Source organism: Rhea americana, unplaced genomic scaffold, assembly GCF_003343005.1.
Source record: "Rhea americana isolate MKP2758 unplaced genomic scaffold, rheAme1 scaffold_10, whole genome shotgun sequence".
Classification (NCBI taxonomy): Eukaryota; Metazoa; Chordata; class Aves; order Rheiformes; family Rheidae; genus Rhea; species Rhea americana.
Window position 1 is genome coordinate 3,454,230 of NW_028185039.1, and position 14,729 is coordinate 3,468,958.

The 14,729-nt window shown below is 37.2% G+C and overlaps 1 protein-coding gene across 4 annotated transcripts in view; it reads right to left on the reverse strand.

Moving 5' to 3' along the window:
- Positions 1-14,729, reverse strand: part of TRRAP (transformation/transcription domain associated protein) — a 100,176-nt gene that overhangs the window by 31,360 nt on the left and 54,087 nt on the right. For all 4 annotated transcript variants that reach the window (XM_085301679.1, XM_085301660.1, XM_085301670.1 and 1 more), the window contains exons 49-56: positions 13,981-14,160; positions 13,449-13,595; positions 12,245-12,364; positions 11,659-11,946; positions 10,926-11,063; positions 10,418-10,530; positions 9,743-9,878; positions 2,753-2,944 (exon numbers count right to left, since the gene is read on the reverse strand). In XM_085301679.1, the coding sequence (XP_085157805.1) occupies positions 2,753-2,944; positions 9,743-9,878; positions 10,418-10,530; positions 10,926-11,063; positions 11,659-11,946; positions 12,245-12,364; positions 13,449-13,595; positions 13,981-14,160 (1,314 nt within the window). The remainder of the gene's footprint in view (positions 1-2,752; positions 2,945-9,742; positions 9,879-10,417; positions 10,531-10,925; positions 11,064-11,658; positions 11,947-12,244; positions 12,365-13,448; positions 13,596-13,980; positions 14,161-14,729) is intronic.

Sequence of the window (14,729 nt, forward strand, 5' to 3'; positions counted from 1 at the left end):
GGCGACGCCGTGGGCAGCGCGCGTGCGCGTCCGGGTGCCTCCGAGCGGCGCCGCGCGCGGTGAAAGCGCCAATCTCATGCGGCGGCGCGGAAACCTCTAGATTGAGTGGAACTTGGTAAAAGCGGGATCTCCCACCGTTCCGGTAAGGTTTCTGAGCACCGGCCACCCAGGAACGCACTCCCACTACCCGCGCCCAGGTCACATCGTGCAGAGATCGTCCCGAGTCTCCTCCTGGAGACGATCGGCTCCGTGTCAATAAGGAGCCGGGCTCCAGCAAGCCTCCCCCTGCCCGGCTGCCCTCCAGGCACGACCCTGCAGCGACGACGACGGGCAGCGGGTGCCTTCCAGGAGCTTCTGGAACCGACTCGAGGCCAAATCCCGTTTTCTGGAGAACGGTTTAGGCACTTAGCTCCAGTCAATTACACCCGGCAATAACAGCAACTCTTTAAAATCCCTGCCTTGCCATTGCAAAATGAGATTTTTACATAATCAAATCCAAAACCAAGCAAAAGAATAAGTGCTGACATTTCATACGTTCAGAAAGGAAGCAGGAGTCCCTACTGAGTGAAGCACACGTGAAAGCACAAGCAACACTGGCCAGGCAGGTTTCCTCCTGTTAAACTTACTTCCCCTCGCTTAATTAAACTGCATAGTCTGTATGATTAAAGTTGTGCCTGGTGCTTCACCAAAATATTTCTGGAGATCTAAAAAACAAAAAATGATCTCAGCAAGTTCTCACAAGCTCTTCGTGAACAGACGCGACGCTAGTCCCCTCTGTTCCTTGTGTGTGTGCATCGTTTTTCCGAGTAACACATATGCCAAAGAGAAAGACTGAAGGCACAGGATTCAAACGCAGTTCTTTAAATCAAAATGCCACTCTAGACTGAACTAAATAAAATGTTTCATAAGCTATAAAAATAAAGATGTACCTGCRGCATAGCACCTTAAAAACAGTTTACTTTTAAATAAATACAAGAAAATAGTAACTTCCTTACACTATAATGTGGAATGATTTGAGGGCTAAAATACTGCGTATTGAAATAAGCACCAAGGACCTGTTTAATAAGGATGAAAGAAAAGCAATCTTTTCCTTTCATTATTCTAAGCAATATTCCCCTAGAGAAACACAGAAAGCAGCAGGCCCCATTCTGAGATCAAAATGCTTGTTAATGATTCAGAGGCAGCCAATGAGCTCTATCATCTCCCATAAATGCACAACAGAGTTAAGACAGAAGTAAGTAAATAGAAAAGTGGCATGAAAATGTTAGCTTGGACCATCCTCTCTGTATGCACTTGGTCATCCAGCCGGGAAGCCTCTCATCCTTTTTAAGTCAAAGATTTAAGCATACATGCAAGGATTTATCTGAACATCCAGCTGTCTCTTTTTATGACCACAAGCAATATGCTACACTAATTTTATAGTATGAATTTAAGTTACAAACTTCTTCCCCCATTTTAAAAGATCTCTACAAAGAATTCAATTTAGTCGCTTAAGTTTAGATGATATCCAGCTTTTTTTTTTTTTTTTACGTACTTGTAACCTAAAATTAATTAGGTTAATTAGCTGCCCCTTATTTAATTCTGGACAAGCCAGCACCCTGCTTCACTGCCAGTACTATTTTAGGAGCAAGCTCCTCTCAGAACTGTGTTTGCTTTGTCTGTTTTTCTGCAGGAAGCACACAGAYCTCTAGCAGATGCCAAAGCAGTTAGGCCAGAGGGATCCATCCTCTTCCAATTCAAGCCATCCATCCCTTCCCAGTTCAGCAAACACCCCTGATAGAGGTTACCGTGTTCTCAAATTTTCCAGCTGACCTACTCATACGAGCACTCCATAAGCTATCACCATCAAAATGAGGCAATTAGTTGGAAGCAGTAACATTTCCCACCAGCACGGCGAAATTTAGAGGATGTGCATCCACATGTGAACAAGAAGCATTACTGAAATATGGTTTCCCACGCACAGCAAAGAGATTTTCTTTCCTGTAGCTGGCATCAAATTACAGGAGGGAAGCAGAGATGGCTCTTTTCCAACCTGTGAGACCCCTCCACCTGTGAAATAGTGTGGTTCAGCATGAGACTTCTTTTTATAGCAGTACTGCAAGAATATAATGTAACGTTGATCCAAATAACCTAGTAGGACAACTAATAAAACTGAAGGCCAAGGCACTAAGCTTTAAAAGGTGCACATATTAGTTTATCTAACACAATCCAGACTCCTTTATGGCAATTACGAAATGTTTCCCAACAACKAGAACTTGTGGGAGTAACTCCCTTCCATTAGAAATATCATATACTTAAAAGACTAGACTGTTCCCTACATTCTTTTCCTGATGTTCYTGATGACTTCTGTGATGCTCCCAAGCCCAACTAAGAAGAAAAATAAACCTAAGAGCAATCCTATAAGATAYGCACCAAACAGGACATTTTATTTACAATAAAAGCTTTCTTGTTGCCACTATGTTTAGCCCAAATATGTTCCCAGAACAAGATGGTGAACCATAAGGGCACGCACGCAGCTGCCCAGTCCAGCCTGAATGCCCATGAAGGAGCTTGCACCAGCCCAGCCCATCCAGCCTGCCATAGGGAAGCACTTACAGCCCTACCAGTGTCAAACTGTGCTTAAAGAATGGCAAATCAAACATTATATAGCGTGTGTGTGTGCGTGTGTTGCACAGTAAACATATTTTACTCTTATATCATTAAAAATCTTGAAGCCTGCTACTGGAAAATAACCRAAAACTTTTATTCTTACCTGGAGAAGCGGAGTATGAACATGTGACACTACGTGGGGAAGCCTTCGCCATTCTCGAATTGCTAAGCTGCTCGCCATCTCTACCAGACGCTCAATGAAGTTAAGCTGCTGCTCTTCCGGATGGCAAATTGCTAAATATCCTCTGTACATGTTCACTTTCCAAGCCATCTCTTTTGGACAACTCAGCTCCACCTGGTAATGAAATGGAAAAAGTTCTCATAAAGACCATTCATCCTTAAATACAGATTTTTTTTTTTTTAACAATAAAAGACTCCTAAACAAATACTCATTTTAAAACAAAATAAAAAAACTCTATATCTAAAAATATCAGACTAAAATATCAGAATCTGACATTAGAGGAGTTTCTGCTCTCTAAGTTTCTGGTAAGGGTGGGCTAGCAAATAAATTGCAAATTTAGCATAAAAGTGCCTGCACACAACATGCTGGTAGGGTATTTTTACACTGACAACTTTCAGCCTGATCAGCTCTCTCTGAACTGTACTACAGTTGTCTTGTGACAGGAGCATGAAGCTCACTGTATACCAATTCACCCTGTACAGAAAAAAAAAATAAAAATAAAAAAGATGCTTCTCAGCAGATGAAGCATTATTACCTTTCGAAATGCTTCAGGGCCCTACAAACAAGTAATGTCAAATTCTCACTTACAAGAATCTCCTCCATATATGCAGACACCTTGTGCCAACATTATACTTCCTAATTGCCCGCTCCAGGCCATTACTAAGTTTATGAGAATAAATAGCTGGTGATTTTAAATTCATCTAAACCCACCCTATTTGGGTCAAAATAATCTGAGTACAGGTGCTAAATTATATTAAAGTGCTAAAAATCATTTAAAAAAAATTTAAAACCATTTTTTTAAATTCGGGAACTGTAGAAATATGCTAGTTAAAAATAGCAGCATGCAATTCACGTGAATTGCATAACCAAACGCGTGCAAGTGTTTTAGAGTGAAAGAGTTACAAAACCAGATTTTTCAAAACAAGTGCATAAATTTGAAATTACCCCCAAACACTTAATCATACACTAGCTGACAATGCAGGCCTGAAATCCGGAAGTATGGATTTCAGACCTGCTTTTYCTCCTCCACAACAAACCCTTTTTGTCTTGATCTGCAACACAGAAATCCCTCTGCATTATCTTCTTGTTGACATACTTACTGTACCTTAACCATTTCAAGTGTTATTTTTGCCTGTCTTCAACTGATTTTATATCCGAGCCAGCAAAGAGAAACTGCCAGGTAGCAGCCCTACACTTACACAGTAAAAATAGTCTCTTTTTTTTACTACATTATCTACTGGATCATTAAACACAATGGCAATGTGAGCAAATGGAAATGAGTCTTGGGTCCTATCAAAGGCCACTTGGTATTTTAATGGCTTTACTTTAACAGGTAGATTATTAAAAATGTTTCACAAGGATTTAGGAAACTGATGTATAGTTGCCACCTTTTCTGATCTCTCCTGTGGATCGACCATGGAATTTCATAAAATAACACATTTAATAGAAGCTTTTGAAAGTCAATTTTTTAAAAAAGCAGTRTGAAAGAATATCAATAAAATTGGCGTAGCAAGTATAGCATCATAGAAGTAATTATTCTTTCTCATCCTAGTATTTATGCAAGCCCATGTCAGGACACTTTTACAAGAATGTGAGTAGAGCTACAGAAGCTCCATTCATAGCTTCAGTATCTTCTCCTTAGACCATTAGTAAATGCCTCATTACTGAAAATCTCTTTTACTATAACTGCAGCTAAAGTGCATCATCACTTACTCGTGGTTGTTAGTTCYACTGTACTTGCAAGCCACCAAAACCAGAACCTGTCAAACATGATAAACTTCATTCCGTTATAACTCTAAGCTTAAAATATACTGTACAAAATAGTTCTTATTTTTGGCTTTAAAGCTTTCTCAAGAGTGTAATTTCTATAACTAGCCAATAAAGATGGATACTTAAATAGCGCACAAAATAGTGATTTTTAAAGCAGCAAAATATTAACTAAAACATGTCATGTATTAATTTCTGTAGCACATACAGCTTACCACTTACAGATTTGCTTTCACAATGACTGATAGATAATAAAATCCATCTTTAGAGACAACTATTTAACGTGAACCATCAGTACTACAAACATGGAAAAATTCAATATTGTAGTGGTTGGACACCCTTAATTTAGGTTCTATCAAAAGACAATACTGTCTTAATTAATTTTAACTACTTCTACTGTTTTCATAGCTTTGCCCTTAAAGTAAAGCATATYGATTGCACCTACCTATTTTGCTTTCTGACAAAAAAAAAATTGTTACAGATGAACAAATACACTACATTAAAAAGTAATATTCAGCCTGATCTTGAAGAAATTGAGASACACATACAATTCAGCATATTTATCATGCAAGAATAAGTTGTCACAATGAAACACAGTGTTAGGATATTTTGTTTGCAGAAACTTAATCCTGCAAGATACTGGAATTAAAGGATGATCAGCATCTTTTATAACTATGCTTATCTTTTGCAAATATTATGAAACCAGACAGTCAACTCTTAATTTGATATGTAATATTTTTAACTGACAAACACTGGTTCAAAACTTGATTCAAAACAGTAGCAATGAAACAATAAAACCCAGCTATGTGAGGGACTAATTCTTCTGGCTAAATCTCTGCAGCATAACAACAACGCTGCCAAAGGTTCTGCTCAGAGCTTTATCAGTAAAATTGTATTTTAAACATGCAGTTCACKCCCTTATAACTTTTAGCAGAGTAATTCCAGTAATGTCACACTCCAAGGTAAAGGAGCACTGCAGACAAGCAACCTTCTTTCCACTTGGGATTTAACACAATATTCTTACCTTTAAGGATGCCAGTTCTATATCTGGTTTATAATTCTACATTGACTAATTACAGATAAAAACTCCATTTACTATGATAAGAGAGTGTCTTTTCTTAAATTAATAATAATAATTTAAAAAAGCTTCCACCAATCTACAAGAAAAAGGAAAGAAAAAGGCCCTCCACTATTCATTCTAGAACTTCTACTAACACAACATATACAAATATCTCCCTCTAAAATCTACTGGCAATTCCAACACAAGAATCTGTCATTTGTCCCAGGAAGTCCAAAACAGCTGTATGGATTGAGACTTTTATAGCAACCTCACAAGTGCAATAATCATTGCTGATTCACATGAGAGCCTTCTTTAATTGGGGAAGAATTCTTATAATTGGAGAAGATGCTTAAGAGAGGATAAGGAGGAAGTTATCTAAATAYGGCAATCTTTTGCATGGTAAAGGCTTCTTCAAATTTTGCTCTGAGGTAAAAGCGTTCACCTACGTATTTTCTGTTGTATTTTCTCAAAAAATGGAGAGAAACTTTAAGGATGTCTTTATAGCCATTTAAATTTTATTCAAAAAAATAACAAACAAAAAGACAAAAAAGCCCTTCCTGAACACCTGGAAAAAAAAAAGACCTAGATTTTATCTTACAAGATGTTATTTTTGACTTTAAATTATTTAATAAAGGTCAAAACTTTGTGGCACGTACATCCACCAAGCACACTGACAGCACAGAATKCACTGTCACAAATGAATTCCAGGAAAGGACAAAAGGAAGGTTAGAAGTTTTACAAATGCTTTTACATGTTGTTCAGCAATATGGATTAAAAGCAGAACACRACAACAAACTCCATATTGAACCAGGAAGGTCAACAGGAGGGAGGTGCAAACAGTACATTTCACCTGCTAGCAAATGAAGATGACAGCCACCTCACCTGCAGTACACAAGTCCCTTAGTTCCTAAGGAAAGGAACAGGATACTGTGCTGCTTTCTAAAACCACAGATAGTAGAGATATGTCTTGTCCATTATTTCAGGTTTCTGAAAGTTACATATCTAAGATAAGCCCAGAAATGCTGTGGCATCTCCAACCCTGGAAATATTCAAACTACTGCTGGWCAAGAAACCTGACCTACTTGGCCCTGCTCCAAGTGTAGCACTGGGCTAGAGGACTTGCACGAGTCCCTTCCAGCCCTAATTATGCTGTGACTCTATAAGACTTATATTAAATACTATAAGTATTATCACCAACATATTAAATGTTGAGGAAACTTTGTAAAGATGGAAATTTCCATACTCTAAGTTTTCTGATTCCATAGCATATAAAATAAGCAACTTACAGGAGACAATTCCTACTAGCAATACTTAAATCAAGATRTCAGCACTCTCCACCATAAACTTGTACCTCTAGAAGTCTGTACAATTACTCTGATAAACACTTCCAGGACAGAACTTCTCTCAAATYATGGCAAATTGTGGTGAGAGAATAGTATTTGTTGTTTTCTTATCTTTCTTTGGTAAAGGCTATAGATTCAAACAGCTTCACTTCATAAAAGCTTGCTCTTCCTTGAAAGTGGTTTAGGTACTTTTACTTGTATGCTTTCTAGTATATAGATTACACACACAAAGAAATTTCAGGGAATACATTTTAAAGCCAATCACCTCAAAGTTAAACATGCCCTTGTGCTTATGCATTATGATTCAATTTACTTTATTACCTTATTTATGCAGAATCAAAGTATATTTTCTCCYAGAAGTCATGTATCCCTTCCTAGTAATCCTCATCATTTTATTCAAGTCCAGTCCCCACCTTTCTCRCTGCCAATCAGTGCAAGCCCCTTCTCCTGCACGGCCAGTCTCACTATGTCCCCTGCAATGTTTCATTCAATGCCTCTTTCCTCTCTGCTAGTTTCACAAAATTCTTGTATCTTACACAGGAAATCTTCTTCTTCAACTTCTTGTTTCAGAGTATTTGCCCAGTTACCCTGCCACTCCTTATCAATTCATTTTCCTCCAACCTCCTTCATCTTTATCCGATTTTCTTCTCATTTGCTTCCCGGTATCAGGTTCATGGCCTGATGTCCTTTGCTGGTCTCATTGTCCCTCACCGCTCAAGCTCTAATTACATCGCCACACTCCAGCCTTAACCACACATGCTGGAAATACCCTGGTACTTCCAAGTTACTTAAAAATTATGCATAATGGATAYGCTATAAAATCAAATGAGTCTCATTTTGAATGGAGCTAAAGGAGACTCAAAATGAGAATAAAATCAGAAATCTAGCAGTTACTTTACAGTAATAAAGCCCTGAATACTTAAACAGAAATAAAAGGAAATGGATATAAGAAGCAATCCCTGGATATACTGTCCAGGGCCTAMCACAGAAAAACTCTGTTACTTAAAGAACAGCAAACCTTCCATTACACCTCTGCTAGGCAAAGCTATAAATGTAAGAAAATAAGAAAAATGACTTGGGCTAAGTATGTAATCCCAGGGCTAGGTATATAACCCCAATACATTTTCCATCATAAATAAACAATCTCAAATTTGTCAATCTCTTCATTCAAATAATAACCACTGGCATAATTTGCAATATATATCAGCCTCTCCAATGAATCAACACTGAAACTCAAGAGATTTCATATGCTGCTTTTTCAGGGCTTAGGGGTGGGTTGCTCTTTTAACTACCTAGCAACATTTTGCCAGCCCTGAAAGTCTGCATATTAATGATGTATACAGAGTAGACTGCTTCTATTTAGTTACACATGAATGTAAAGCTTCATTTGAAATTACAATTGCTTTAAGCTTTAAAGCAATTTCAATTTTTTGTCTGATACCTGAAAATTTTTTGTCTGATGCCTGGAAGCTGCCTTCAAGTTCTACAAATGCAAAGTGCAAGTTCTACCAATGCAAAGAAAGAAGGGGGAGAAAAAAAAACAACWAAAAGAAAAACCACTCACACAATTCTATGGCATTTCACCAATGCCCTTGCCATAAATCCACAGACTTAGAACTCTATGACCGAAAAAGATAGAACAGTTCAGGCAACAGAGGCAAAAGAGCTGCTCTTTGCAATGCTATTTGCCTTTTCACAACCTGGAAAACATTTCAGATGAACACGATCCTGATTGTACCACACAGAATGATGCAACCTAGTATGTGCATGTTCAAAGAAAAAATGCCACAGCTGGATCTCTGAAAACCAATTTGAGACATTCAGGAAGGCACAACATAATAACAAAAGACAGGCAAAAGCAATCCCTGAATAACCTGAAATCTCTTAACAAGGATTCTGAAACACTGGATTAGCCAGGGATAAATAGTCCTCAGATACAAAAAGGCAATTAATGTAAACTAAATTTAGTTGACATTTCCCTGACCTTCACATTTTTATACGTTTGTCTTATTCCTCCCTCTAGGACAGTGGAGATGAACAGAATAAATTGTGTTTAATTGTTTTAACTTTGAATAGTAAAAGCTGGGAACACTTTGGCTTTGCCTTCCAGGTGCTGAAACAAACACAAACATACCAGAGGCAATAGGCTTTTTCRTTTTAGAGCTGAAAGCTTAGTTATGTTGTCCACAGAGACTGTAATAGAGGTAYTGTCATACCTTACCCCAGTTCATAAAAGGAACTTTTGTTCCTGCAAAGGCTTAAAATACAAAAATGTTCTCTCCACCCTTCTCTAAATTGCATACCTGCAAGTTTAGTTTATCTAATACCATATATCTGCAAGGGTCCATCATAAGTTCCTCCAGATATCACTTCTGGCACACACTTGTGGGGCAAGCATTTGTTGCTTTTAATGACTCCATTCCATGCACCAGATCTTTTACCTGCCCTGACTATAAAACTGCTAGCTAGTCTTAACTAGAAAGAAATGTAAATTTCTTACATAGCACAGCTTTATAAAGAAATCGARAAGAGAACCAAGTTTGTCTGTTGAAATAATATGCTTTAGTTACCAAGACACCCAGCTGCATGCTGGGACATCAAAGAAAACTTTCAAAGAGCAGTTTACTGTTTCTGTGAAATGAACTGTAATGCTGACTTGCTAGAAACATAATCAGTAAAATGAATAAGGAAACTAAACACTAGCAGAGCCCATTTCCAGAATTACAAAAACCCCTTACTCACCTGCACTAGAGCTTCCTTCATAGCAGTCCAGTTTGAGACCCTCCATGCACATTCCAGTACTAGGTAGGGATTTATATGTCCTTTGGATTGGCCATACTCTGTCAAAGGTTCCCATTGGTTCAGTTCTTTCGAGCAACTGAGAAAACCCAAAAGCAGTGTCAATTTGGTTATCAAAAAAAAGAAGATATCAATAAACGTGACTATCAACGATTTTTATCAGGATACTATAGGCATCTGCATTTGTCTGAAGCATCTTTCAAACACTGCAGAAGTTTGAAAGACTGAAAAGTCTCCTCACCGAGACAGGAGAACTTTTTTTTTTCCTTTTTTTTTTCTTTTTTTTAATTTATTACCAGCTATAACACAGATATCTATGAAAAGGAAAGAGCTGCATTTGGTGTTTCCCAGAACACCCATTATAAATAGGAAAAACAAATTCTAGCTCAGTCTGTCTCAACCAATAGCAAATTACATTTTCACAATGCTTCAGATATATCAGTTCTGAGGGTCTGTTAAGGGAGTGACAATATAGCATTTTAATTCCCATAAGTTTCTCCTCTATATTAAAAGCGTTGAGCTCAGTTTATTCTAGTAACCGATGTTTTAAACTAGCAGGGTATTTTACTTCTATTGCAAGGTATCAATACTTATTCTACAACACCTATAAAGTCTTACCGAATCCAATGGTCTTCCCAGAGCTGATACTCAGGAAAGATGGAAGGGGAAGCATTGTTCCGTTCATGTTCTTTTTTAGCCTTTTCCATTGCTTTTTCATAAGTTTCTTGTGCCTAAATAAAATTCAAATAATGTTATTCTTACATCTGCTACATATACAAAACTCAACATTCTATTCTTTAAAAAAAGTGATTAAAAAAGTGATAAAAAGTGACTTATAATTTTATGTTAAAAAGAAATTCTGTGAAGTGACGTTACTTGGCAACTTTACAAATGTGATAAAGAACTGAGAGACTTCTGACTGCCAGAAGAACTGCTCAAAAAAATCTTATCTWGGTTTCACACAGCCTTAAACTATTACTTCAGTCAGAAGAGAAACTGTGGCATTTTCTGCTTTAGAAGWTTGAAGTCAATTATCAGTAATATTTTCTGCAGAATATTTTTACTGACCTGAATATTCATCCTGGCAGTAGAACTACTCAGATTATTTCTAATATCAAGTCTGTACCTGTTCAAAAAAGCCATGCTGTTCATACGCAATAGCTGTTGCTGTCTCTGGGAATTTGCAGCGTTTCTGCCATAGTCCAGCCCACATATCCTCCTCTTGCAACAAGGAGTAGAGCTCAGCAAGGGAATCCAGTATTTCCTAGAATGGTAACCACACATATTCCTCTGCAGTCAAACTGTTATTATAAAGCACAGCAGAGAGCAAAATCACATCCTCTGCACTGAGGCAAGTCCAGAAAGACAGGAAAATACACGTGTGTTCTATAAGCTCTTTTTAAAGATTTAAACAGCACCTGCTTAACTCTGTTTTGGTTAGCCAACAATTCTTCAAGATCATATACTAACAAACTTGATTTGTTACAGAAAGCATACTTCCTTTGAGAGAAACAGAGGCAGTATAGACTTCTATTTGTAGTTTAAAATTAGCAGAAGAAACAGCTTGATTTGGTTTTRCAGTGCTGCAGAGAACTGGTGTCAAAAACAGATTGAAGAAAGAGAAAAACATGAAAGTATCAGTGACAGGTGAAGGAAAGGCRTGAGAAGTAGGTAAGACAGAAAGCAATGTTCAAAGTGTCTGTATTCACAAGCACGCAAGGACAGGAATTTCTTCAGTGAATTCAAAACGAGCTCAACTTTAACAAGTCCCTAACAAGAAGCAGTACTATAGTACTACACTGCTACTGTGTTTTCCTCTCCCCATTTCATAAGGTATTTCACTGAATATTACACCATACCTGTTGAGGAGGAGTTATGCTTTCCTGCTCGTAAAATTCCGTTGTCTGTTTAGGCTTGATTTGTAGGCTCAGTCCTTTTTCAAAGGCTTGATGTTCCAGCATCAGTGTAGAACGGAACCAGAGATTGTGAGTTTTACCCAAGTATTTCAGGACACAAGGTCTGATGGGAATGGGAGGAACACACTGCGACATTGCTTCCACAAAGCAATTCAGGGCACTCGGCTGGCAGTCTCGTTGGACTTGATGGCTACCACTGCACAAGAAAGGGCTTATTTCACCAGCTAAAGCCTGGAAGAAAAGCATAAGGATAGTTATCTGTTCACTCAAATTCTTCTATTACTGATTTCAGATTCAAAATCTTGTTAATATAGTACATATCACAGCACAATCATTTGATAAGGGTAATTCTCTAAATAAATTGAAGGGCACTATTTCTTTCAAAAGATGCATGCATGGACATACACATCATTCAACAGTCAAAAAATGGCAAACTTCTTAAAGTGAACAAATTGTTTACACACAGTTACAACATACAAAAAAAACAGTCATTAACAAAGAGAAATTACTAAGAGAGAGAAATTCTCACATGTTGTTGTCTGTCAGATAAGATTTTCCATAATCGTGAAAAAAGCTGAATCCAAGTCTTCTCTGCTAATGGTGTAGATATATGACATAATTGAACAAAGGCACTCAGCAATGCTCCAGTCTAGAAACAAAAAGGAGAGATGTATATAAATGGGAAAGGTATCATTTATAGTATGGAAGAACAGCTCATCAGTTACACAGCTGTTTTAGCAGTAATGTTAATGTCTTTTCCAACTGGCTTATCAAAAATACCTTTCTTTTAGCAATGAAAACTACTGTGAAATGAATTTAATCCTATTTCCAGGTTGATCAAGACTGATTCACTACTGTAACTGTTAAAAGAAAAAAAAAAAGCAAGAGAGAGAGGGAAAGAGAAAGAAATAAAAGGAACGAAGTTGATGACTACTTGGTAATAAGACTGAACAATCAAGTTAATTAGACAGAACTGTTGATATTTTTAGAATTATTTTCAAAATAGCTTGCAGTTAACATTATCTTCTTAGAAATTATTTAAACACAAGATGCTGATATGCTATTGATTCCATGCCCTGTTTTCTTAAGGGCATTTCCTTAAACAGTTTCTTTAAATAAACTTTTAGAATAGAAAATATCTGTCAAAACGTAAATTAAAAAATTATTGATGTTATGATTACAACTATACTGCTCCACACAAAAATTAATGCCAGCAAGAATGACAGAAGTTTCCACATGCAAAAACACACAGAAATCCACAGTAGTTTTCAAATACCTACATAAAACAATTCATAGCACAGCATTCATTTTAAATGCTGAAATAAAGTGTACTCAGTCGACTCTAACTTGGCTTAGCTTGTTATTTAGAATTTAACTACTGCTTATTTCAGTTTAAGACTATTCAGAAGCCAAGGTAGCCAGCAACTGCAGCAGCAGTGACTACCATAAGACCAACTACAATTAGAAGGCAGATATGCTCCAAGCAAAACAGATCCCCCCCCCCAAAAAAAAACTCATCAATTTTTACCCTCCACTGTTCACAAACACTTTGGAAAGTTTGGGAGAATATTTGTCCCACTAAGTAATGGAGAGGTGGAGGTACTCAAGTAGAGGATGAAAATGCGAGAGAGCACTCCAGTAAAAAGAAAAAGAAGAAACAGGAAAAAAGAAARCGTCAGTTTGAAGATTTCAGTATTAAAACAAATTGCCAGGAAACTAGTGTTCGTACAAACCTTCACTTCCCGAAGAGAATCAAGAAATTTGTCATGCCGGTTGGTCAGCATGTGCAGCTGATTGCCAATGTCYTTCTCGGAGAGCTCCTTCGTTTTCGGGGTACTCGTCTGGTCCCCTGGAGCCAGTTCAATGTCAATTTCAACATCCTAAACAAYAGCAAACAACTTCAAGAATGTAGAWTTTTTTTTAAATACACTCATTTTATTTCTATACAAATAAACAATTAAAAAAATATTTCAGTCTCAGTATTTCTTTCTGTTAGTTCTTCAGGTTCAGAAATAGAATTTATAGAGCRCTATCATACAGAAAGGGCTAAATACGGAACAAATGCAAGTTCTGGAGAATCCAACACATGGTTAAAAYGCAATGTTATTAACAGTGATACAAATTCTTTTAATAAGCAAACACAAGGTATGCTGAACCACCTCTGCACATCATTTTCAAGGCATATCCTCTGAACTCATTTGATGAAAAATAGGAGACATTTTCACCCAAAAGGTTTCTTTTTCTAGAATACTTCCTGAAAGTTACCTCTTCTTTGGATTCACTATTTTCCCTTTCTCGAGGCTCCTGTTTGACATGGGTTACCATAGCAAACGCCGCTCTATCATGACTGTCAGCAAGGTTGATAACGTTAGTGATAGAAGGCAGCATAGCACCCTGACAACTCGTCCCAATGGTAGTATTTCTCTCACACACTGCCAGCAGCAGCTAGAAATTAAAAAACAAGGAGAATTTTTCAACATATATTTTACTGGAGTATTTCTAAAAAGACATGCCCATAGTGTAAGTTTATCAATTGGAGGGGGAAAAAAAAACGATACTAACATGGCTAACAAACACTTGTCACCTTTATTCAATAGATGTTAATAAATTTTCATCTTAACCTGATCACATTTTGTCATCATCTTGAAGTATGTGACTATGCTTTCACGATTGCTTTTCAAGCCTCTCCTGAAAATGCACAAGGAACAGGATTTTCTATGCCTATACTCTGTATTTCATACTTTTCAATACATATATTTAGYGTCCTCAATCAGTTGAATATACAAAATCTCCCCATTAAAATGAAAGCCCTACCAAAACAGGATGGGAWGAATTAATGCTCTTCCTTATCTCTCTGCAAGGAGCTCTAATACTTTCAAGAGCACAAAGCTATCACCTTCCTTACTTTAAATTCATGTTTTTAATTTGTAATTTTTTTAAAATAAAGAAATAAAAAGGTAGATCTATCTTTTCTTAAATATGCCAACCAAAAATGAGATTTCACTTCAGTGCCA